At 41.7% G+C, this 26,848-nt stretch overlaps 1 protein-coding gene across 1 annotated transcript in view; it reads left to right on the top strand.

Annotated features, from left to right (window-relative positions):
* gpc3 (glypican 3) overlaps nt 1-23,009 on the top strand; it is a 99,409-nt gene extending 76,400 nt beyond the window's left edge. The window contains exons 7-8 of the mRNA XM_049737355.2: nt 6,214-6,400; nt 19,758-23,009. Coding sequence (XP_049593312.1) covers nt 6,214-6,400; nt 19,758-19,933 — 363 coding nt within the window. The 3' untranslated portion in view covers nt 19,934-23,009. The remainder of the gene's footprint in view (nt 1-6,213; nt 6,401-19,757) is intronic.
* The last annotated feature ends 3,839 nt before the right edge of the window (nt 23,010-26,848 follow it).

Here is a 26,848-nt window from a genome sequence, read left to right as displayed (position 1 = left end):
TACCTCAGAATGGTTGAAATTTATTTTTTTGCTAGCTATTCTAAAAACTTTTAATACAGGGCACTACATTCATGTCTTAAACTGTGCTGAGTCTGACTAGATAAACACACACACACGAGTGCGTTTTCATTTTGCAAAGATGGCATAGCAACAAATGATTTAGTTTGATAGTCCTAAAATATGTAAACAGCTCAAGAGATTTTTTTCCAAAGATAATTGAAACAAGAAACAAAGCGAGTGCCAGCAAAATATAAATTCCAGTTTTCAGTCCAGCGAGGAATCTGGAAATAAAGTTGTGGGCTTAGTCACAAAGGTGGAGTGGGTCCACACCCAGTTTAACGGCCGCAGAGCTGCTTTTCTTTTCTGTGTTTGTGTTACGACTGGAATTAACATCAGGAAATTAATCTTGTCTGCGTTAACTGTCTGAGGCAGAGCGACCGTTGCGTGACATACTGAGCCACGCTACAGGAGGACAGGAGTTGGGTGGGGGCACGCTGCATTGTGGGCCTGTCAGAGAAAAGAATGCAAGAGAGAGAGACAGAAAGAGACAGAGAGAGTACATGTTTGTTCCCTCTATACTTTTGAGTTTCTGAGGAATATAGATGAATAATGAGCCAGGAGCTGCAGGTGGGACGGCAGCGCTATACACAGAGCTTTCCATGACTCAGAGGGTGGAAAGTTCCTGCTGTCATACTGTATGTAGACTCTGTCTGCCTGCGCGGCTTTGGATTTAAGGCATCGAAAATCAATGTTCTTTATGACCTCCATCAACAGTATTGGGAGTAATCCTTTACAGTATTAACGCACAGTAACTTTTTTTTTCTCTTGCTCCAAGGCAAGGCCCGCCATCAGAAGACTTGACCTACATTTGCAATGTAAATTCTAAAAGCGGTACCTTACAATGTGTGAGAACCGACATGTGAATTTTGTGGCAGTCGTTCAAATTTGAAATATGAGTGCTATATGATGATTTTATTTGAATACATTGTCGGAATTAGATAACTACTGTACGTGGCACGTCACTGAATTACACTTTTGTTGTGCTGACGGTTACTATAATTGCCACATTATGGTAAGGTGAGAGGTGAAATATGTCGTGACTGAAAGTACCAAAATGTACAGCAGACCACTGCTATTTCAGTTTTCTAATAGCTCTTTTATACTGTCTATCAATGTGTTGAATATAGTTATCAGTTTTAGATGCCACAGACTACCTTAAAAAAGTGTTTTATAATCATCTGCATTTGCATTTACTCGGTCGGGCAGGCTGTGACTTGGGTTTCTAATTGAGTGTAATTTTCCTGCTTGTCTGACTGTACTGCATGGTTGACTTTTTAGCGACTGTTGGTGCATTCAATCGAAATCCTTGAATGTAGCAGAAATGTTTAGCATGTAATGTTTAACATAGCAGGAGTAGTGGTTAACAGCACGCCTGATTCACATCTCTGAGGTTTGGGGTTATTTTAATACTCTCTGTGACGACACTTGATGATACAGGCCGATTGTCACAACAAAGTGACTGGAGAGAAAAAACAACTAATGATTGTTTTTAGTGTAAAACTGTGTCAGTTCAAAAGTATTCTCTCTGATTTTTTTTAATTGTTGGTATTGGTTTTGGCATTGTTGTTTTGTTAAAGGCTATGGAGGTGTTAAACTCAAATGTCATAGTTTTCCATTCTGCAGTTGTTTTGATTTAAAGTATTGCAGAGTATTTGGAGAGGTGAATGCATTTTCTCTTTTAGCAATGCTTTAACAGTTTTTTGGTGTTTTTTGCTTTTTTTTTTTTAACTGTGTTGTCAGAGACAGATAAGACCAAGCCAATGCTGCGTTTTGACATATTGTTGCACTGATGTAATGTGGTAGTGTGGTTTTAATTCCATATTTCACTCTTACTCTTGGTGAGTTGACAGCTTGCTATGAAACTGTCTGCACATTTATTTATAGCAGTTTGTGGAGGAATGGTTAACACTTAGTACTTTGCTTCTCTGTGACTGTCTGTCTTGTACGATTAAACTAGTCAGTAAAGTGATCAGGAAAAGCAAAGTACAGTATCCCCTGATGGTCATGATGACATCACAAGTGCACTGCCAAATGATCTATAGCTTTGCTTTTTTAGTGTTGTGGATAAACGGTGAACTTTTGCTCTCACTGTTTATCTAAGCTGAGGGGTCTTTACTCATTGGGTTGTACAGGTATACCTCATGAAACCTAGAATGAGTCAGTGTAACGATGGCAGCTTGAATGTTTATGCGCAGAGGTGTGTGTGTGCTGGCAGGTGGTAAGTTACACATGTCTGTGTTTGCACAAACTCCACTCCACACAGGGCCACAGTTATTTTTTGTTTCACCGTTTTTCCATGTTATTTTTCAAAAATACCTTGAACCATTTCGTCATCGCGGTGCTTTTCGGGTGTTGGTTTGTGTTGGATGTTCACAACTAAACAATCATCCATCCATCCATTTTCTGAACCGCTTAGTCCCCACGGGGGTCGCGGGAACTAAACAATCAGTCCCACAAATTTTTATTTTGGTGGGCTGTTTTATGTGTAAAGCACAATACCTTTGAATGGTCCTTAATGCGCCACTACCATGTTAAGAGACAACATACACCTATATTTATTTACTATTAGGGCCACACACCAGAAAAAGTTAGCTTAGCAATCAAGATTTAGGTCTCAAGTAAAACAAAATGTTCTGATGTTATTTTCAAAAGTATGACGTTAGTCACAATGTTCATTTCAACAACATTTCCACTGTTTTTCGTAAGCCCTCTGTTATGGAAACGCTCCAAATGATAAGGTGAAACCAAGACTAGCGAAAATAGATATGCATGGAAAGCAGTAGTCTCTTGGGGAACTCCAGCCCCAAGTCGTGTAGATTAGATTTATGGACAAGATGTGTTGACGCATTGCTAGAAACTTTGTGAGCAGCAGATTCCGTCTGGGCCTAGTCACAAGCATCTTGTCCAGACTTGTCCTCTGCATTGAGAAGAGCATAACGCAGGACTTGACAAGGAGACCCTTTTTCCTAACATGTTCTGTCTTCATTACTCAACTGCTGTCTGTCACTTGCAACAGTGCTCGTTCCCTCTCTGTAGACACACGCAAGATGATACACGTTTCTGTTCCGTCTTTGTCCTTCCTATTTTTCACGCATCATTATGAATGACAGAAGTCGACCAGTGAGAGCAGGTTTATTTGTATCAGTGCAGGTCCCCGTTGCTCGGTTGCAGCTGTTGTGTCCAGCACTGACCCTGTGTGGAGTTTATGTCCTGTGTGGGAGGCTGTGACGACCTTGTGGTTTCTGTGTTGCTGTTTGAGCTGGCCTACATTAAGCACAATTCCACAGAACTTTGTGTGCTGCCGCTGTAAAGTGAGCATTTCCTTGGTGGGATTTGTGCTGGAGGGGGGTGAACCCACAATCATTTGGAGGCTCATAGCTGTGTTACATTCATGCTGCCAGCCCTTAGTGCAAACCATTCAAGCCTTAATGGAAAGCATACTGAGCACTTTGCAAAAATCTCTCTTTTATGTGTCCCCATGCTCATTTTTGCTTTGGGTTTTTTGTCTTATTTCATTCCACAATACTCCCTGGTGCCTGGTGAAGCAACTTGAGGTTTCTCCATTTTGTGGTGACTGAATGCTCTGTTCAGATCACGGTTCAAGCCATGCCAAAAGAGCAGCGTCACTTGTGACACAAGCATAAAATCCAGCCCTCCCTGCTCGCACTGCTAAGGCAGACGCAAGCAACCGATGGGGAGAAGCCACCGCGCCCTGCCACAGAGGCCCACTTCTTTGTGGAAAAGGGCACCGGCGCAGGGCTACTGCTTGCTTCGACCACTGCTATAATTATGCTGCCCACTTCTTTTTATAATTCCCCAAAAACCATCTCAATTCTCAGCCTCTGTGCCTCTACTGGTATTTATACCTGGCCTGATAATGACCTTGCTCTCCTTGTGTAGCACCAAAACTAGACTTCAATTAACCAACCAATCAATCAATCAATCAATCAATCAATCAATCAATCAATCAATCAATCAATGTTCCGTTTTGATTGACACTATCAGAAAAATCCTGTGTTAGAATGTTTTTTGTGCACTGGTGGAGTTAGGATTTCTTTTGTTGGGGGGCCCCAAGGATATCTCTCTGGGTTTTATTTTTTGCAAACACCCAAAAATGCTGATAAATTGTTTTTATGTGTTCCTTGTGGGGAGAAAATCCCAGGACAATCGAATATAATCTACCCAAAAGACAATTATTTGGCCTGGCACCTAGGGCTGCAAGCATATTTCATGAGGGGGTGCTCCCTGCGGCCCCCCTCTAGCTCCGCCAATGGTCATGTGGAAAAAAAATCTTGACGTGTCTACTCAGTGAGTATATTGTCAAATGACAGTTTAATATTTTTGTTTTTTTTAAATGCTGCACCCCCCACCTAAATTACCGTGAACCATTTTGTCATCACTACTTTTTAAGTGTTTGTTTGCCTTAGCTGGCCTACAAGGCACCCTCAGAAGTCCAAATGGGTTGCCCTGAGAAGGAATTTCTGCGAGTCAGTAAATCTATCTAAGACTCCGGCCAAAGTGTTCTCTCTTAAAGAAGAAGTTCTCTCAGTACATTTAACTACCACTCATCATTGAGGGTATTTTTTCTCCAGTGACACCTCTTGTCTCACCTATGTATCATCCATTCTCCCCATGGAAGGGTGTTTGTCACTCCTAATATGTATGTGAATAGCCTTTTAGAAATGTTTTCTCTTCTATAGTGTTTGGAAATAATTGGGAATTTGTTTAGGCATGCATAGTAGATTGTTGGGGTTGTGTGTTCCCTCTGTTGGAATTGTAGAATTTATGCCAAGGAAGGGAGCAGCTTTGTTTATCCTCTGACTGACATCATTTTGTGATTAGTTTTATACTTCAGCTGTCTCTCTGTCTTGCTTGAACAGGCACGCAAACACAGTTCAATCACAGCTGACCGGAGACACAGCACATATGAACCCAATTTTCTCTCAGAGAAAGCCTAAAGAACAAAAACAACAACAACACAACCTGAATGCTGACGTATGCAGATAGGAAGGAACACAATAAAAAGCATACAAGGAGGCACAGCGGTGAGATGAAAGGAGGACTCGCAAGGCAGGCAAGTTGGAATTTAGCACATCTGTTGGCTTGGCAGGGCTCTCAATCATGTGCAATGTTTAGGAGGCTGAGGGATGGTCAGAGAGTGACAGGCAAGGTCGTCTCTGCGCTCACTCGCGTTTTTCACCAGTAGGTACAAGAATGAACTTTCCCCCCTTCATTCCTCTCTTGGTGATGCATCAGAATGTTTCCTCTTTCAAGTTGCAATGTTTCACATGATTTTAATAACGGAATTACACACTGCAAAATATTTGCACAATTCTGCTTTTGTTTCTGAGATTGGATTGCCATAGTGCTCAGTAAAACACTTCCATTAAGAGCTTCTGTAAATTTCTTGGCAAGTATCAGAGTAAGGCTGCTTTTCAGCCAAGAGGCCAACTTGTGCTAAGAATCTGCTGTAACATATGAACAGATGTGAGAAATTAATCGAGAGATCGTGGCCACAATTTATTTAACAAAAGAATACTGTATATACAACAGAAGTTCATTTTCATTTTTCATCAACTCCCCATTTCTTCACAATATGCACTGGAATATTTATCCAACCATATTCTTATGGACCATGGCACAGTAATGCTGGTATAGAAAGGGGTCTTTTGCACACAGTTCCCGCAAATGTCTTGTTGAATGAAAACTTGAGATTCGGGTAATACGAAGAGGTCAGTCCAACTCTTGATTTGCCAATACTGTGCCCATCTTCCTTTCATCCATTTTCTAGACCACTTGTCTAGGTTTAGCTGGAGCCTATCACAACTGACTTTGGCCATGAATCATCGGACCTTTTATTTTCTGTTGAGTAATTTCTCATTTATCCCTTGGGTGCCAAGTTTTTTCCCAGAATTAACAAAAATCTGTGAGCTCCACTCTTTCATTTTGTAAAATAATCAATTATATGGAGCTGCTGTTTGCATGGAATTAGTATTATTTTGCTGAATGTCATTAAATTAGAGTTTGTGTTGCGTTGAGTGATTCATACAATACAATCACAGTGTTGCTCACTTCTTGAATGAGCTTGATTCATTTGACTGTTTTGAATGTCATTGTACTAATTGTCTTGACCGCTTCCTGTTTCTTGCACAGTTGCTGCGGCATGTAACGGTATCGGAAAAGCGCTGGAGGGCCCGGACGCGCACAGGCGGCATTGACGGATGGAACGACGAAGGCGAAGAGGGATTTCAAAGCGGCGACTGTGATGATGAGGATGAATGCACTGGCGTGTCTGGCCTGGGACCACCCCCGCAACGCAAACGGTTACGCGTCTTTGCAGGTTAGATGCATGCATTCATTTATGAGCCTTCTGTCCATTGTATGGTTCCTGCTCGACTTACCTTAGCTGTACAAAAGCAGGTAACATCAGGTACAATGAGGTACTGTTTCTACCTGGTCAGCCGGGTTTCAAGTATGCAGGGCTAAGACCAGATTGGGGATGTAAATAACCTCTGGTTGCTCACTGGTCAAGCTGATTCTTCACTGGCATGTCATATTTCAAGGCATGCATCTTAAAAACACCACCCCCCAAAAAAAACACACATGCTGTAGTTAATTGTGGTCACAACATTCGGCTTTCTTGTTGCTTGTAGTACTGAATCCCCATCCATTTGAAACCCATCACCAAGGAAGCCTTCCTTCTCCAGTGTTGTTGCGTGTTCTAATTCATTCTTTCAATGTGCTGGTGTTTTCATAGCTTTGCACAGGAGTCCTGAGTGCATCCAAACCTAGGCAATATGGAGGGACCCTACTATTAAATCCCTTATGACGACTTATATCGCAATTAAAGAAAAATAATAAGAAAAGACAGATTAACAACCATATTCTAGCAATCTGGCGTATCACTCAATAGCAAGTGGTGGGCGCAAAGAGTGGCCCAATCAACGACAACGTCACATCTGTTCTTTGGCAAAGACTATACTGACCTGCAGACGCAGCACCCTGAGGTGCTGCTGCTGATCTCCAGCGTCAAGAAAAGGGATGCCTCCCGCCTGGACAAACTAGTGAAGAAGGCGGGTTCTGTTGTGGGCGCAGAGCTGCCTGAGCTGACGTCTGTGGCAGAACAGCGGGTGTTGGCCAGGGTGTTGTCCATCATGGACAACCCCGTCTACCCACTGTACAGCACCGTCACTGGGCGGAGTAGCTTCAGTGACAGGCTGTTGACACCATCTTGCTCACGGAAAGGCTGAGGGGTTCATTTCTCCCCCGTGCTGTGGGACTTTTTAACTTAGGGGTGCATTCACGGTCATGATCTTGGGTTGGCAAATGAATATTGTTTGTTATCCATCCATCCATCCATCCATCCATCCATCCATCCATCCATCCATCCATCCATCCATCCATCCATCCATCCATCCATCCATCCATCCATCCATCCATCCATCCATCCATCCATCCATCCATCATCCATCCATCCATCCATCCATCCATCCATCCATCCATCCATCCATCCATCCATCCATCCATCCATCCATCCATCCATCCATCCATCCATCCATCCATCCATCCATCCATCCATCCATCACAAAAAGAGGAACACCAGATACGTTACAGATACTTTAAAATATTGCTCCTTTCTCCATCAATACCTTGAAGTGGGAGCTCCGGAGGTAGAGTTGAAGTAGTTATTTGTTAACAAAACTCGAGCTATTTGCCGTTAAGATTAGTAACCGCACCGCAAGGTTCCCACTGCAGTGAGTCAAAGTGAGCACAGTCCAAACACACGCAGAGGTGTTTACATGACTACTGTACATCTTAACACCAACGTGACACTATGAGGTGGTAGACGCGAGACTTCCTCAGGTAGCCGCTCTCAACTCAACCTCTTGACCTCATTGCTGTCAGTTAAAATGGTCAGACAGGCTCTCCTTAGGCCAAACAAAGAACTACTGAGACTACAAACTGCTCGGAGAAAAGAAACTAAACAGAAAAAGAGGGAGAAAACTGCCAGGGAGCAGGAACAAGGGAGCTCAATAGGCCAACACAAAGCCGATGCAGCTGAGCAAACAAGGCCAAGGGAGTAGTCCTCCTGTTTGGGATGTTGTGGCAGAGATTTGAGTTTTCTGAGCAGGGAGCGAAAGTAAGACGCAGAGGTTAACACAGGAATCCTGCAGGGCCATCACTTCCAGCGGGCTTGACCGTGAGAGCCTTTTGCCCTCACTTCTGGACTTAACTGTCTCACTTTCATAGAAATCAAACTATCTCTTATCTCTTTACAAGAGGTTGACACTGTGGGACATTAAAGCTCTTTGTATAAACAAAGTGTCGATTAAAATTAAATTCCCTTCTATTGTCTTCCATCTAGTAATTAGTAAATCAGCAGATAGGGTACATAATGATTATCGGTGAGAATCTGATTATCCCGTGATGTGAGATGTAAGAGTGATTTTGTTCCAATCTGCTCGGAAAAAGGTCAGCCGAGAATCAAAATGTTTATTGTTAAAGCAATGTGCAATATTTATGTGTGAGGACAACACCGACTGTGAATTGGAAGAATAGCCAAATAAAGTAATCTGACGTTTGCGCTTTTGCCAAACCCAAGGAGAGACAACTGGTTGAGTCGAGACAAGAAGGGTTTGCAAACTGGACATAAGTTAACAGTTATTTTAGCTCCTTCTATTTCTATTACTACTTCTACTACTCTTTCTTCTTTATATTTTCCGTGAGTCTTGATGCGTTGTGGCACCATGCTGTCTCTCACAGGTCATTCTTAGTCCGACAACAGACATCTGTTTTGAAGGAGGAGACTTGGGATTGTCGGTGGAAAAGTGGTTATGTGTGCAGTTTTTGTAACCTCAAGTACACCAGACATAGATTTTAAACCAGATTTCGATTTTGCTTTCATTTTGTGACTTTCCTCAGGCTGTTTAGACCCTTATACATGTAAGCCAGAAATATTTGCAGACCTTGGAAAGTCGTTGCTCATTGGCAGACAAACAGATAGCTGCTGATAGCCTGTAATGACCCAGCAACACGTTGACCTTACATGGCCTCTCACCCTGTTTTGGTCAAATACGAGACTGGGGGATTGGGGTTCAGAGGTCAACCTACAGAGCATAAGGTCTAATGGGCTGGGTGTCTGAGCTGTGCGGCTCATATATGGATGAGACAGATCTGCTTTCACAAAGGCAGCGGTGCAATGCCGAAACAATACATACAGACAAACACGCAAACGGTAAGGTGACAGAAGCCATAACAATAAGGTGCTGAAAGGTCCGACGCGGGGGAGAGATGCCCACACAGCTTGGTTGTCAACCTCCAAACACACAGAGGATGTTCCCAAATGTGTGTAATGATTGATCTGTCCTCACTGGCTCTCAACACAGATTCCATAACTGACTGATTACCTTTGCTACACACATGCACACGCACACACACTGTTCCCCTCCTGGCCAATCAGTCCTCTTGCCCAACATTCCCCAGAACATTCCAGGCCAGGAGAGCTATTCCAGGACAGGGACAACCCCCAGTCCCCACCCTGCCCCCCGTCCCGTCACTAACAACCAAGCACTTTCGTCATTCCCTGTTGTGATTTGTGAGAACTGCTAAATCGTTTGAGGCCGTTCGCTTTGTTTTGTTCCTCATGAGAGGCAGCACGGTGACATATAGGCTAGTACGTCCGCCTCACAGTCAGGAGTTGAGTCTTTGTTGGAATATCTCTGTGTGAAGTTGTGTGTTGCCACTGCGACTGACTTGAGTTTCTCGGCTGAAGTCAGCTGTGAGAGGGTCCAATTTCCAGTCACTTCAGAAGATGAGTGATCTAGAAAATCAATAGATGGATCTTCTTGAGCATTTCTTCATTGGTCACGATAAATATCATACACAAAATATCCTATCATAATAACATTTGGACTTGTATGCTTTCATTCTTTGTTTTATTTTTCAGTGTGGCCCTTGTCCTCCTTGATATTGTTTAACCTTTTGTTGACTGCAGAAACCTGTGTAAAAATACTTCAGAAAGCGTATTTGAAACTATTAATTAATATTATATGAAATATAGTATATTTAGATGTACTTCAGAAAACTGATTGTCTAAAAGCCAAGAAAACCAGAACGCAAGCTGTTTTTCTGTTTTTGTTGTTAGTTTTTTTTCTGCCTGGCAGGATATGTGTTGTAACTCAAAGTTCTTGGCGGGAGCTGTGTGAAAAGACCTCTTGTAAGTACCATGCACCAAGATGCTTGGTCGCTTCAAGTTCCGCAAAGGAAAGCTGTTTTTCTAGAACTAATTTTTTTCGCGGGCCGCATTGTAGTCATAGCTTCTTTTGGAGGGCCATTATGACTGTCAACCCAAATAAATGTATGAGCACCTCATATTAAATACAGTAAAAGCTACAAAACAAACTGACAAATAACTCGTTTTCAAATCAGACGAGTAAAAACTGGTCAAATATTTAAAAAAAAAGATATTAGTAAAAGTGAAGACAATTTGCAATTCTAGTAATGACACGAATTTGTCTTCGCGGGCCACATAAAATGATGTGGCAGGCCGTATCTGGCCCCCCGGGCCTTGAGTTTGACACCAGTGTTCTAGAAGCTCTGGAGCATTTTATTAAAACTGCTGGTTAGCAAAATGTGATGTGCAAATATAAACATACATCCATTCCTATGTCCTGTCTGTCTTTGTGTAAAAGATAGATGAAGGTGGTGAAAGAATGTAGGGAAGAATAGAATGAGATGTAAAACGCTTTTGATAACTGTAGGTTGATACACTGGGAAACCTAAACACTGTGTCCTCTGGATGTGGGTCAAATTAACACCCGTACATGCTGCCAGTGCGAGAACGTGGCATATGAATTAGCTACAGCTGTGACCTTTGACTCTCAGCACCTGATAGGTGAGTCACACGGCGCTGCTCTTTCACAGAAGTGTTTACCACATGTTCTTTAACGTAGTCATAATCCAGGCACTGATGGTAACGCTGGTGGCTCAGACTGTATCCACTATATTTGATGTGTATTGGAACTTCAAGTCCACTATGCAGATTAGTATGTGAGCACATGAACCTGCTTCCAAGTACAAGGTTTTCTACATATGGTGACTGCACGTAGACCACGTACCAGGAGTTAATATGAGACATTATAGACATTATATTATATATAGGAAATATATCCATCCATCCATTTTCTGAACCGCTTTTCCTAACGCGGGTCGCGGGGACGAGGGTGGCGCGGCCTTTTACAGCAGAACTTGTTGCCAGGCACATAGAGAAAAACAACCATTCGCACTTGCAATCACAATCACATCAGGCAGTAGGCGGGGCACACAGAGACGAACAACCATTTGCACTCACATTGATGGGCAATTTGGTGTTCAATTGGCCTACCAAGCATGCTTTTGGGATGTGGAAGGAAAGGAAAGACTGTAGTCTGCCTCACAGTTCAGAGGGTACGAGTTCGATTCAACCTCGGGCCCTCCCTGTGTGGAGTTTGCATGTTCCACGGGGAGAAAATGCAGTAATGTTGTGTAGGACATTCTTGAAAATGTTTAAAGTTACTTTTTGTGAAAAGAGCCTTTTCAATTGTTTGTATACAGAAATTGGAATATCAACTCATCCATCAAGCATGAAATTAGAAAACAAAGTAAATATTTTGTGAACTGCCTATTGTGAAGTGATTTATGCTCCATTGTGACACAATAGTGGGCCTGATTCACAAAATACTGTCAACGCACCATCCACACATAACTCAACAGCTGCAGTAGGCTGGGCGAAGAGCCGCCACTTTGAAATGACAGCCAGATTACACAATTTGAAACAATATGTCAAGAGAGCTAAAGAGAGCTGCATAGAGTTTTGATGTTTTACATAGGATGCCGTTTGCTACCGTCCGTGTAAATAGCCTTGGCTTGTTGCAATGTGGCTCTCTTGTTCTTAGTGAATCGAGTGTGTACCCAGCTCCAAAATGTGGGAGTGTGTAGTGCTTTGAAAATGAGATGGGAGAAAAGTGAGGACAACAGAGGGAGGAAGTCACCCTCTGATTGGACCCTTACGGGTCTTCTGCTATGCCGCCTTGTCAACTCATTCCAGGGATAAAATCCTTTAAGATTATTCAAAGACCGGAAGAGGAGCCCTGGTTTTAATTTCTGTAGAAACAAGCAGATATTTAACTGGATTCTCATCATTTTTATGAAAGGGGGCCCGGCCCACCAGTACTTGATTCATTTTCGAGGCTTTATGCATTTTTCTGTTTGTGTGTGCGCCTTTAGGAAAAGCGTTTGTTTGCTCAAGAGCTTTATTTACATTCACAGGCACTTTTGGACGCACTAAATTGATTCCAGGCCCGTTCCTGGGTTGTGTCCATCAGCTCAGCCACAGTCCACAAACACTCTGCACACAGTGGGTCCATTCTCGAGCCTCACTGCTCCCTTGCTTGCTGCCACATTTACACACTGCAGCCATTTTGTGGGAATCTCCGAAGGAACCTTTTGAAGGCTGGAGTGATTTACATGTCACATGTTAACCCTCAACTCTCACACGCGGCTCCCAAATTCTCCCTCTACGTATGTAGTCGTGTCTCCTTCCAAGCGGCCTTCGCTTTTGATTATGCAGCTCATTCCTGAATGTAATTCAACAATGCAGTGAGCATTTCTGGAATCTTGCTGTCGATAGACTGTGAGCTGCTGCATGAAACCACAGGCTGACCACTGGAACCGGCTCCAAATATGTAGTCAGTGAAATGACTCAAACGGAGCTCAGTGTGTACTGCCAAATGGTCCCTCATCGTGGTAATTCTAGTCTGCCTTTCACCAGGCATGAATGCAAAGAGAGCCCAGCGTGTTTGTTGGCAGGCATAAAGCATATGTCCCAAAATGCCAGCTCCGGTTCTCTCTCTGGACGGCTGTCAGTGGAAATATGTAAATATCTCTGCGGCATGATAGCCTTCCTCATTATTGGATGATAAAGATAGCAGAATATGTTCTTCAGAGGCTCTTTGGCCAGCAGTTCCTTCAGGCAAAAGCTGACAGACTCATCCTCATGACTGCTTATTGCACAGCCACTGCACTTTGTTTCTTTTTGTCCGTAACTCACTCGATTAAAAAACGAGTTGTCTCAGGCTTTAGGGAAAAAAACATGTGTTCCAGTCAGCCTCGGACATATCTGACACTTCCAAACTGGGAGTTGTGTAAGGTTACTGGCCTTTTCTGTGAGTGCAGGAGCTCCCCACCCTGAATGAGCCCCTTCCCCTGCCTTCAGCATAGAATCGAGTCTTTGTATGCTTGAGTTGTTATAGGTTTTACTTCACTCACTCACACACTTTCCCTCCTTACCGCTTGACACAGAAACTTTGTTTGATATGTATGCCTCTGTTTCCAGTTATTATTTCTCTTCCACCCCCTCACTTTGTAATTGCTATACTTGCATTAACCCTGATATCCATCCATCCTACAATCCATCAATTTTCTGAACAGCTTATACTCACAAGGGTCGTGGGCGTGCTGGAGCCTATCCTATACCAACAGTCTTTGGGCGGTAGGCGGGGTACACCCTGAACTGGTTGCCAGCCAATCGCAGGGCACACATAGACAAACGACCAGTCATGCTCAAATTTCCATCTACGGGCAATTTGGAGTGCTCAATCGGCCTACCATGCATGATTTTTGTTTTGGGAAGTGGGAGGAAAACCACGCTGGCACGGAGAGAACACGCAAACTCCACACAGGGAGGGGCCGGAGCCTGAATGGAACCCTGCACGTCTGAACTGGGGGATGGACATGCTAACCAGTGCCCCATCATCTCACCCTGATACAAAGACTAAAAATTCAGAGCTGAAAAACACAAAAAATTAAATAAGATATTGCAAAATACAACGAGGGGCTAATTTTGTCACAAACGGCTCAACTTCTCACCCCCATACAAGAATTTTCTCTGGTACATTACTAAGCTCCATTGGTTATGTCATCAGCATTTACAATACTTCTCTTCTTCTTCTTCTGTCGCAGAGTGTTTTGGAGGTCGCAAGGCCAGAGCCACTCAGAGAGTAGTGTTGTCCCATAGGCCCCAAGGCACTGCCTCCGCGGTTTGTCCCGTTTGTATTGGCCCGACATTCCCAGTCCCTCCGATCACCCCTGTGGTCAGCCTGTGGGTGTGGAGGCAGACGGTCACATTCCACGGACACAAGCATCCTGCACGGCTCCCTCAGTTGCTTCTCAGCTCTAAGTCCAAAATGTCATGGGACAAATTACTCTGGTCAAGAGAAGCAATATAATTTGACGAGAGCGTTGCACAACAAGCCCCTAATCGCAGTCCACCGCTTTACACATACACACAACCACTATCAGATGACACAAAAACAATCCCTTTTGTCGTCTTTCTGCGGGAGTATTGTGCTCTCGTTGAGTTTGCAATTACGTACACTGGCCAAGTATCCTACATACAGAGAGCGAGAGTCAGACAAGAGAGACTCCAAATTTGCTGAGTGTAACATTCACTTTGCTGTGTTTATATGAGGTAAATGAGAAAATATTTGCTTTACCTCAGACTCTTTAATATCTTCTAAGATGATAATTCTTGTTGAGAACCGAGATCAAATTTGACCCGCTTTGCCGTGTTATGTGCACACAGCGTCTGCCAATGTAACAGCAATCTAAACCATCTCTCCAATTTCATAAGAAGCACCTGTGTTTGGAGACTTAACATTCCACATACTTATCTAACCAAAAAAAGCCTTTGTGCATAGCGCACATGTACTGAATAAACTGTACTGGACCATGAAGGTACACATTCACTCGAAGGGTTATAACAATCATGTCATCTGGCAATGTTCACCTTCAGTGAAAAGAATTAAGCTGCATTTTAAAAAAAAGATTTGTAATATAGTATATGATATCATCACCGTGAATCATGTGAAGATAAATAACTGAGATCCTAAAATTGGGAATTTCAGCAATATTTTATAAAAAAAAATCTAGAATGTTGCACACAACATTGGTCACATGACATACCAGCAGACATCAGAACACCTCATACCGTAAGAACTCAGTTATAGTAATTGTCAAACGGTAAACTAATTGAGGCGTGTCCAGCTCCGGTCCTGGAGGGCCTGCTGTTCTGCCCGTTTTACAACACCAGTGATTCACATCCTCAGCTCTTCAGTAAGCTCAGAAGAAGCGTGATAACGATCCTGATCATTTCATTCACTTAAACGTATATCTCAAGGCACGACATAAATCCATGAAATTCCACTAGTTTGCTCTACCTTGAAATCATTGATAACCTAAATATGATTTTGTATCATATTTGGAGCATGCAGACATAAAATCCGGCCTGATGGTGCATCAGTTGGCCAGGAACACCGCACACCATACTCCACAGCACTCACCAAAGCCCGGTCAGTACAAAATTCCACCAGAATAATGAACAAAACAGCCAGAATAAGTAAAAAGAGCAATTCTCCACAATAAATAATATCCTCAACGCTCACATCCCCAGCAATACAGAATTAAACTGCAAACATCACATGCAATTTTTCCAAATCAAAAATAGATAACATCCGTTTCCACCACTCAACAGTACCACAATCGACCTACCCACAACACGAACATACTCACCCATTTCACTGTCATAGCACAGCAAGAGGTCGAGAAGATCATTAATAAATCCAAACCAACCATTTGCCCATTCGACCCCCTCCCATCACCTCTGCTCAAAACTCACTGCTCCTCTATCAATCCCCTCATCACAAAAAATATCAATACCTCCCTAGAAACAGGTCATGTCCCCAACACCTGTAAAATTAAACCCCTCCTCAAGAAACCCACCCTCCACTCCATACCTCTGTCAAACTACAGAGCAATATCAAACCTCTCATTTCTTGCAAAAATACTACAAAAAACGGTCTCGTCCCAGCTCAACCATCACCTCAAATCCAACAATCTTTATGAAAAATTCCAATGTGGTTTCCGCCCCTCCCACAGTACAGGAATAACCCTCATCAGAGTCACCAATGACCTGATAAGGTTCAACATCCCTCCTCATTCTTCGGAACTGCTCACACTACACACCTCCACAAGGACCCAGTCAGGCCACCAGCACCGTCTCGTCGTGCCAGTACGATTTAAGTCGAGTTGAGGTTGATTAATCGACAATCTGGATATTTTTCAGCACAGTACAGCAGTCACCAATCTTTTCACATGAAAACATTGTCAACCAACACACCCAGAAATAAAATATAATAAATGAAAATACATTTGAAAAATTGTTAAATTTATGACTTACCATTACGATAACTAGTTATTGTAATTAATTGGAGCCTGCATATTTTTCTCAACAAACTGGCATGTCTTATTTTGTGTTCTATAGGAAATACTTTTGACTCACATGTCTACTGCTGTCGCCAGACAATAATGAAGTGAAAATGTCTGGCCAACAAGGCGACACAATCTTCATCTGTGCATATGCGGGAATCAGGGAGTTTAAAGATAAACTGGTTGTAGGTGAGAATAGCGGTTAGCCTCGCTATCTTAAGTGATTCTTATCTAGTCTAGTCTTGCAAATTGTTTTAAATGTATTCACACCAGTGGAGATGAGGAAGGAAGCGGTGGGATATGCTCCAGTACCCCCACGCAACCAACCCTGATAGATGGATGGAAACCACTAGCAAGTCTCACCTTGAAAAAAATAATCGACCTATGATAAAAAAAAAATGATTGTGTTTGACTCAATTGTCAGCACAATGTGGATTTTCACTACATTTAGCCATTTAGGATACATAGCTTGCTTGTCGCCACAACTACAGAAAAAGCCTCAAGCACTGTCAAGAAAAGTCCAGACTCCCACCCCCTTTAGCCCCATTTCCTTTTGCACAGACAGACCACCACATGAATCCACATGCATACATGCATGTATATACAGACACTCCGCCACTCTTTGACCCACTCCGGGGATCCAAACAAACATCCGCTCACCCCTAAAGACCGCAATTCCCTGACCTGTCCTGCTCCTGGGGACTTGTGGCTAGAAACAACATAAAGTTGGAGCTTAAATGCATCAACGGCTGTTGACTTGCTTGTGAAGTGCCTGCCTGCCCTGCCTGCCTCATTCACAGACATGCACAACCAGAGCGTTACCAATCCATGGGTACACTGCTGACCTCTTGACTGGCTTGTAACTTGAGCTCAAATGGCCACAATAAAACTAGCAGGGGTACACTAGCATGGCGGTGCCCTGGGTATGATCGTCTCAAAATGGAGGTTTTGGATAGTTGTGAATACGGTGAGGGCTCTGCTCCAATGAAAGCCTCAAGGGCCCACATTGGTCACATTAATCACACACGGGATTGTATGTATCCATTTAATTGTCACTGCATGTCCTCAGTTCCGGCTTCTGCCTTGAAGGATTCACCAGGTGAAAGACGCAAAACTCTTTTCAATGCATACAGAATCTGTCGTCCCCTCTGTCGCTCTCTCTCTCTCTCTCTCTCTCTCTCTCTCTCTCTCTCTCTCTCTCTCTCTCTCTCTCTCTCTCTCTCTCTCTCTCTCTCTCTCTCTCGTGCTATAATTTTTTACACACAGACACAGATGTTGATCATTAATTATACCAGGATATTATTAGGTCCAACCCTCCGATCGACTGTTAGGGATTTACGTTTGCATAATGGTCTGTCCCTCTGGAGTTGTTTTTAAAGCTTGCAGAACAAGGGCCCTCTATGTTCCTGCTCATGTAGTTAAACTAACAAAAAATGGGTCTTTGACATTGCACACAAAATAATGCTTTCTCACTTACTGCTTTTCCTTAGAAGCACTCACAAATATTCACAAATATTCAAATAATATATATATATATATATATATATATATATATATATATATATATATATATATATATATATATATATATATATATATATATATATATATATAATATCCTTCTTATCCAAATGGTATACAACCCATATTGAATTGGATGTTCAGCTTAATTGGCTCTGCATTAGGGTGCCCTGCTGTTGGCAGTGACAAACATTCAGAGACTCACAAAATGTCTTCTCGCCCAGTGCCATGGCATGAGTCAGCGGGGAAAAGCACACCAGAAGAGAAAAAAGTTAATTGTCGCTCTGGCTCGAGTTGAAATGTCGTAACTGCAAAGAAATTCAGACGAGGTGCCGTTTCAAACTTTTATTTATTTGGCCGCAAACGACCTAAGCACCAAGGGCTCCCGCAGGAACGTCCCACTCGTGTTTAAGGAGGGCATTTTGGATTTGTTGACTCTCTAACTGCTTCCTCCCATTGCATGGTGGTTAGGCGACACCCCTTCCTCCCTCATGGAAGTGTTACACACAGATCAGATTAGGCAGTCAAGTCAATTTGGAATTTATGAGCACAGATGTGACGGTGTGTGTGCATGTCCATCTGGCACCAGCTCATTGTTGGCATATCGAAGTACAAGCACGCCTTATTACTGATATCCTACCGCCGTCTCTCATAACTCAGCCTCCTTATTACAGTCTCCCTCACAGATTTTCGCCAGACAAAGCATAGCTGTCAGTGTTTCTCACTCCCACACTCTCACACACACATGCGCACGAGAGAGGAGGCTTCTGCTCAGAGTCAGTAGGAGCACAGCTGTGGATGCGAAGCGATGAGGCAGCTGTGAGTAAGAGCTCAGCAGCAGGTGACTAAATCTTTTGCAGTATGCACAACAGCTGGACAAGGAGAACTGTGGAGTAATGTCTGATTCGGGCAAATATCAATCATATTTTAAATACAGCTTTTAGTTACTCTAAATACAGTATACAGCCACTCCCATTGTAGCACTTGTTACATTGTGAGAATTACCTGAATGCTGAGTTGTGCCGGCTGGATCCTTTTCGTATAAGAAGTTGTGTATTTAAAACAAAAAACAGTTACTAGTTCTTACACGTACCTTGAAAATACGAAAAAAATTCAGATTAGCATTTTATTTATTTGGGTGTAAAAGGGATTCCCTTAAAAATATGAGGTTACTGGATTAGGTGTACGATTAAATGACATTTGAATAGAAATGCAAATAAGTTTCTTTTGCATTTTATTTCTTGTACAGATGTTGTCAAAGTAGTTGCTGTCAACGTGGATGTGCCAAAATGACTAAAAATGCTGTTATAATCATTGTAGGCCAAAACGTAAAGACTCCAAAGCACCATCAGGACACAGTTTGAAACAGACTGATGTAAACTTTTGTTAGAAGTGGTGTTTGCTTTCTCTCAATTATTTTATTTATTTTGCATACTGATATACGAAATGAATGAAAATGTGCAACTGTTTGCTCCATAGCACTTTACCCAGAAAGTTCTGCAAATGATAAAGACAGTCCAATTTAATAGAAGCTTGGTACGAGGCAATCGTCAAAGGTTTGTGTCATCTCACCTCTTTATTTCACACTTCGGTGGAACATGTTTTGCGATGCAGTTTGTGTCGACGATCACACATCTGGTTCTACAGTGTGCTTAGGATTTTGTCATCCTCCAAGTGTAACATTGTTGTTACAGCTGTGCAAGACATCATACAGAAGGAGGACAGACATACCACACATGTTTTTCAGCTTTGTGACAATGAGGGGTCGAAATGTCTCCGTCCTTCCTGTCCTTTCCTGCTTCTCACATAGTTTTCATTCTTTCATCCCTCGCCCATCTCCTCTCTCTCTCTATTTTCATCTTTCTACCTTTCAGACCTTGCCGATAACCTGGCTATGGATGACTTCACCTTCCAGGAGCAGCTTTTGACCCCTCGGTTGGCCACAGCTGGAGTTGGAGACGTCTTTTCACCTGGGACTGCACTGCAGAGCGTCTACCTAGTCTTGATGGTGCCTGTCAGTCTGTGTTTCCTTCTTCTGTCTCAGCGCTGAGCGTCTGCCCTGCGAGCTCACTTGCACGCATTGCAAACTCTATAGAACAAGAGAAACTTATTGTTCCAGAGGCACGGTTCCGATAAGATTTAAGCATCAGACAAGGCTCCATTCTCTTGAACTTTGGATTGTTTTTTAAAGCACAACTGATGAACTCAGTATGGTATGTAAATAAGAAGTTCATTCTCTGCCTCTCCCACGATTACCAAATGAGAGTCCCCACTATAATTCTGATGTCCCCACTCTGATTCTGATGTCCAAGCCTTCTCTTTTTACTGAGCATTGTCATTGAGTGACAAGTGAAGATGGGAGTTCTGTAATTGGACTTTTCTTTTAATGCTCCCTGTCCTTGTCTGCGCTGAATTACCTCCCGCCTTACCTCCCACAAGATGTCACCCACAGACGTTGTTTATGTCCTCGAGACAGCCAAATAATTTCAGACTGGTTGCTCTTACCGGCTCGTCACAAAAGGAGTCGAGTATATGTACAAACTGTGTAAATTTGTCTTTGTTGGTTCCATGTTTTCAAAATATGTTCGTTTGCAATATTAACATACTGTATTTCATAAGCCACAGAGTGGTATTTCACATGCTGTTAAACTGGAATTGTATGTAAATATTTAGACGTGTGAACATTACCTCCACCAAACACAAGACCAAGGGAGGAGGCAATTTAAAAAAAAAAAAAAAAAGGTTTTCATTCATCTACTTTGATGGTCGATGATGGGTAGATGTTCTTGATAGCATGTCCCCGTTGTTTTTTTTGGATAACACATTGACAACATTGTAAATAATTATGACCATTTAAAATACTCCTATTGTTTATGAAAGACAAAACTTTCAAACCACATTTAAATTTGGTCACATTTGAAAAAGCCATGTATATGGCATGGCGCGTTGGCCCTTTAAGAGATTCATGTGTTGTTTGTGACACTCGCATCCATAGATACGTAGACAGTGCCTTGAGCACTGAATCACACCAAACCAACATTTCTTACATTATTTTTCTATTGTTTATACGAGTATTTCCAGTTAAATATCTATGTAACACTGTTACTATGATGGTATATATATACATTTAGTTTTCCTGGGTGTCTTTAGGTATAGATGTGATGTGTATGTTTTCTGAATAACTGACTTTGATCTTTTTTTTTTCGGTGGTTAATCTCAATTTGCCATGAGCAATCAAAAGCGCAAATTTGTTATTAATGAGTCTACAAATTCAGTTTGCCAAATAAAATTGCAATGGGCTGGTTAAATAGAATAAAAGAAATTGTTCAGTCTTAGCTGTGGTGTAGACAGTAATATGGTGAGTACATCTTCAAGCTGCACCAGGATGAAGATTTTTTCATCCTCCACTCACTCCACTTTTTCGATTTTTCCATCGTTGATTCAGCTATCAATGTGATGTCAATGGGCTCTATTTTCATAGACAACACACCTGCACCTGGGTATATAAACAAACTGTAATGCCGGCGCAAGCTTAGTTTAGCATGTTTGAAAATTTGTCTGACCATACTGGCCATATTAGGCTTTTCGGCAGATGGAGGGCATTTTTTTTTTTACACGGCCTTGGCGCACCTGACAATTTGGTGGCTTAAAGTAGACTAAACTTTAGACCAGCTGGAAGCAGATCACATACAGACACGGATTGAAAGTCTGTCTCAAGTGCCCACTTAGCGGTGATCTGTGATCACCCTGGCCAACTTTACATCATCCACCCGTGGAGGTCTGCTCACAGTTTCTTGTAAACATTCTTTGCCTGCTTCAATCTTCTGTATGGACTCCAACGAGTCTATTTCTTCCACAACGTCAAAGACTGCGTTTAAAGGGAGTAGTCACCGTGAAACCCAAGTCAGCTGTGTTCACGCCCACGATGGCGCTCACCCCCGCTTCTAACTGTGCTCATCTTCGAAAAGAAAAAAGCAAACAATTAGATCGTGCTTTGCTGGGCATGAAAATAGAACCCTATGTGTATAGTATGTTTATGGGAAGGGGAGTGAACATCAATGATGTCATAGTCATCAGGAATACTGTAGTGGGGTATCCTGTCAATGTCAAGTCACAAAATGATTCAATTAATTTTCATTTCTAGCAGCTGTTATGTGCACTTTCTGATCTTATGTTGCGTTTAGAATGTTTATTTATTTATTTATTTATTCATTTATTTATGCTCATTGTAAGTTTGGCTAGAGGTTATTCAATTATGAATGCAGCTGTCTCCAACTGATTTTCAAAAGTGTGAAGACTTGCACTATAAAGTTGCTGCCGCCAAAATGGCATTACTTGTTGATTTGAATGACAACACTTAATGAAAGTGGCCCTAACTGTGTTGCCACAGAATAGGTCAGTAAGATCCAATTGAATGTTGCATCAGTATTTTGTATTTGTCATGACAAAATGTGTCCAAACCAATGGTTTCCAAATTGCTGTGCTGAACTGTATTTTAAAATGCAGATTGGAAAAAGTGGCATTTAATTTCAATGAATGTATTTAAATTGAAATTAATTATTTAACATTTATGTAAATGTATGTCTAATGTGAGTAATTACCCATTGATCATTCTATTTATTTAAAATACATGTTCATGATATGCCATTTTATATCATCATTAAAAGGAAGACATGGCCAAAGTCAGTTTGTCTACTTTTAAGAAAGGTGCATGTTTCACATCTGCTAAACTGCACATCATGTCAGGTGTTAAACATCCAAGTCAATCTTTTGTCATTTTTAAAAATGCCTTGGCATTATTCGGGTCACAAGTAAGTCAAAGATACGGGTTCCGGGCAACAGTTGAAAACCAGCGGCATTCATTACAGACTAAGAAAAGGAGCTGCCAATCTCATATACGTAAATGAGCAGTAATTCTCTCTTCTTTGTGTATTTTGATCAAAGAATGCCCAATACCTTTTATTGAAACACTTGGAAACTATTTTACATTGTGGGGAAACAAATGTATAGAATGTGGCTCTGTTCACGTCATGTGATTTTATGTGTGTAATATGAAAAACCGTGTCTGTATGCAGTCAAAAATACATTTCTGCAAAGCAAAAGGGCAAGCCTACTACTGCATACAATGCTGTCTCATTTTCTTCTACTTATCTTGTTAAGGGTCATAGAGTCGTGGAACTTATTCCATCTGACATGCGAGCCTTGGACAGTCAGTCAAACACATAATACAAACAAGCATTCAGCCTTTCAATGTTAGATCCTGCAAAGACTGATTTTAAAACGATTTAAAGTAGTATAAGTATCAAGACCAATGGTGACTCATTTGTAAGAGAGGCAGCCTGAGCTATCATGTGAGTCAATGTGACTCATTTTCATATGATGACTAAGTGAATATTGCAAATGTGACCATCAAGGGTGGTTGGCTTTTAATTAAAACAACAAAATGTTCTGACTAGATCACACATTGGTTTTAGGCGGTTATGTGCTTATGTATTTTGTCCGAGCCGCATGAGAATCATATTGTTTGCACAATTCTGTATTCTATTATTCCCAATCCGTGAAGAGACACTTTAATAATGTCATTTGTCACTTATTTATTTCTATTTCTCAATCTCAGCATATTATTGGTCCTCATTTCTCCCGTGAACAGGTGACCGATGCTGCCAATACCCAGCGATGATAAAGGTTCATTAGACTTGATTGTTTGTCTTTCACCTATAAAGCTATTCACTTACCTAAGAAGGCCATCACTGTAAACACATTTGAAGATCCCTTTTCTCTGTCTGGGTGCCCGACTGTAACTTTTCCCACCTTTGGGCCCTCCTCGCAGCAGCTTCAGATGAAAACTGCATTGCGCTCCAGCTGTGCTATTCTGTATTGCAGCTTTTTACATGGAAAACAGAGGCTGATTAGGAGGAGGTGAGCAAACTCTGGCTGCCTATCCGAGGTGCGCTGGAGGGGGTGGTATATTCTGAATGCTAATGCATAGCTGGGGAAAGGGCAAACTGGCCTATTGAAATGCATAGTTTTTTTGTGTTTTCTTAAGGTAATATTGAGACAATGTCGAAACAAAACACAACACAAGAGTGAAAGGTCAAATTGATGTAAGCCACCAGGAACACAGAAGAACCGACTGGCTGCATTGGTTGCATTTTCTTGCTTCCCCATGAATATGTATTTCACGGTTTGGCTGACCATCAAACCTCGCATAGAACTAAGATAACATTATATGATTCAGGTGCTTCCATGTGTATAAGATCCCCAGTCCGCTCCAATTTGAACCAAGCTGGATGCTTAAATTCCTCTGTCAGATGGAATGCACAAGACATGTCAGGTCGCTCAAAGCTCATTCATGTCTAATTGCCATGGCACTGGAGCATTTTCGGACCTTTTGTTAGCCTATTAAGAAGAGCACCGGGCCCACGCTCTCCCAAGCGCACAACTCCAGCATCCTCCTCCTGCTCCTCGGCAACCCCTGGCTTCCCCTGCAGCCGCCACAGTCACACGGAATGAATGCGGCCGCCTGAGGAATGTGGACACAAAAGGAGGAATGTCATTTTGCTGAGTGCTACCCCCTATACCAATGAATGGCACACGCACACACACGCACGCACGCACACACACACACAAACCATAAGTCAGGCTTGTTGAAACATGTTTAAAAGCAGTCATATAACTTTCTAATATGCATGTGTTCATTTAATGAAGGGACGTTTTTGGATGATAAAAAACGCAAGCTGCAATTTATCCCCAAAGCTAACATTTAAGACCAAGATCATGGTTGGAGGGTATAAGTGAAGTGGCTGAAGAATGTGGGGAATTTTAAGTTGAATAAAATGTCTTTCAGAGAGTTGCGTGAGTTTGAACCTTCTAAATCTGTTTGCTTACCAAAAGTAACAAGATGGAATAGGAGAGTTGAAGCTGGAGGCATCACAGCAGAAGAATCAAATGTCTTCCACTGGAGCAAAATGGTAAAAATAAACATGTGAAGACTATATGTCATCAATAAAAAGAAAATACTAATCAGCCCTTGAAAATTTGAGTTTCGTTGCGACTTTTGTATTATTACAAACAGTATTGCAGTAATTTGCTTTTTTCTACAGCTTCTGTTTGAAGCCATCTGCCTGGTGGTTCCTTTCAGGCTGAGTCAGTATATCGAGTTATTTTGACCAATAAGCAACTAAATATTAAATGTATACCTTTGTCAGCTTCATCTGTGTTTGTGTAAAGTAGAGTTGGAAAGTTTTGTCTCCACGGTTACTGTAACTCTAGCCAGATTTTCAATAAACTGAGATGTTCTGAATAATAAAAAGCTTAACTGAAACAACACCTCCAGACAAGCACGACCTTCAGTTTCATGTGATTAAATCTCCCCTAAGAAATAAATAAATGTATGCATGTTTTAAAGTGTTACAACACAAGCACATGTTTATTTTCATGAGGTCTGCCCATACTGGCTCTGATAGATGCCTCGGAAAGGTCCACTGAATAAGAAAAGTCTTGTTTTCACATTTATTACATTTCTTAACTCGTTAATCGGGTTATGTTTACATGACAAAACACTGTATTAAAAAATGGAATGTTCTCTTCTTGACCTTTTTCCACCAAACAATCCCCCCCCCAAAAAATCATCATAACCTAAAAAAATTACTACATTGCTGTTTCATTTGACTGAAAATTCTATTTGTATTAATGAAAAACCTTGTAAACAAGTTAAAGTCCATGAAAATACGATTCCCACCAATGACTTAATTTGAAAGGTTGTTATACAAAATAATCTGATTCTTATGACGAGGTCATAATACTGTCTGATTTTGACTGACATGGAATCTATGAGGAAAAGAAAGACTTTTCAACTACAATAGCAATCGCAAATGTTTTAATCACAAAAGTATAGCCTTGAGAGTATACAAGGACTGTAACCTGTCTGTTTTAGGGTTTTCCTTTAGGTCAAGTTAGCCACCTCTGCCTTCATTTTTGGGCCACCTTTAGTGCTAAAGCAGTTGTTCTTAACCTGGGTTCGATCGAACCCTAGGGGTTCGGTGAGTCGGCTTCAGGGGTTCGGCAGAGCTGGTATGCTATATATATGCTTTATAATACTGTACTCATAAATTATTCTTTTTTTAAATTTTATCTGATGAATCATTTAATGCATGGAATTATTGATTCTACAAATATTCAATAGTGACAGCCGGAATTGGAAGTCACTCCCAAAACCATTGACAGATTTTCTTTCCTGCCCGAACTGTATTGGATTATTTTGTTAATTTTCAAACAGTACCCTGCGATTTGCTGGCGACCAGTTCTGGGTGTACCCCCGCCGGCACGCCCGTGACCCTCGTGAGGATAAGCGGCCCGGAAGACGAATGAATGAATGAATGAATGAATGAATGAATGAATGAATGAATGAATTTTCAAACAGGTGTATCTTGTTTCTTTCATAATCAGGCACAACTGATTTTGTAGGGGAAAAACTTTTTTTTTTTAATGTAAGTGTGCACCCCAATTATGTCAGATGTCAGAATTGTGTATTTTGGAAGGGGAAAAAAAGGTAAAAAATAAACAACTGAATCGATGCCCTGAGCAGAAAAGGGAGTCGTTTGAGGAAGGAATAGGCACCACTGCGAATTATCATTAAGGCACCATCACTTCTTCAATTTGACCTTGCTCCAATGGTTACAATGGTCATCTGTATTCTGGAGTATTATTCCCATCAATTTGGATGAACAGATAAGAAATAAGAAAGGTCCAGTCAAATGAGAGTTCTCAGTGATTTAAAAAAAAATGTGGTTCAAGATTTTTGGTTCGCTGATGTATTTTCCTGATGTATGAGGTTTTTGCTACATTTGTAGACAGGATAATCATTTTTTGAATGTGTTGTGTCGACTACGGGTCTTGACTGAAGTTAAGAAATCCAGGCACTCCTGCTCCTGACTCCACCCCTGGTGTTCCTGCTTTCCACCCT

The sequence above is a fragment of the Syngnathus scovelli genome, chromosome 1 (assembly GCF_024217435.2).
Source record: "Syngnathus scovelli strain Florida chromosome 1, RoL_Ssco_1.2, whole genome shotgun sequence".
Taxonomy (NCBI): domain Eukaryota; kingdom Metazoa; phylum Chordata; class Actinopteri; order Syngnathiformes; family Syngnathidae; genus Syngnathus; species Syngnathus scovelli.
This window is presented reverse-complemented; position numbering and strand designations above follow the sequence as displayed.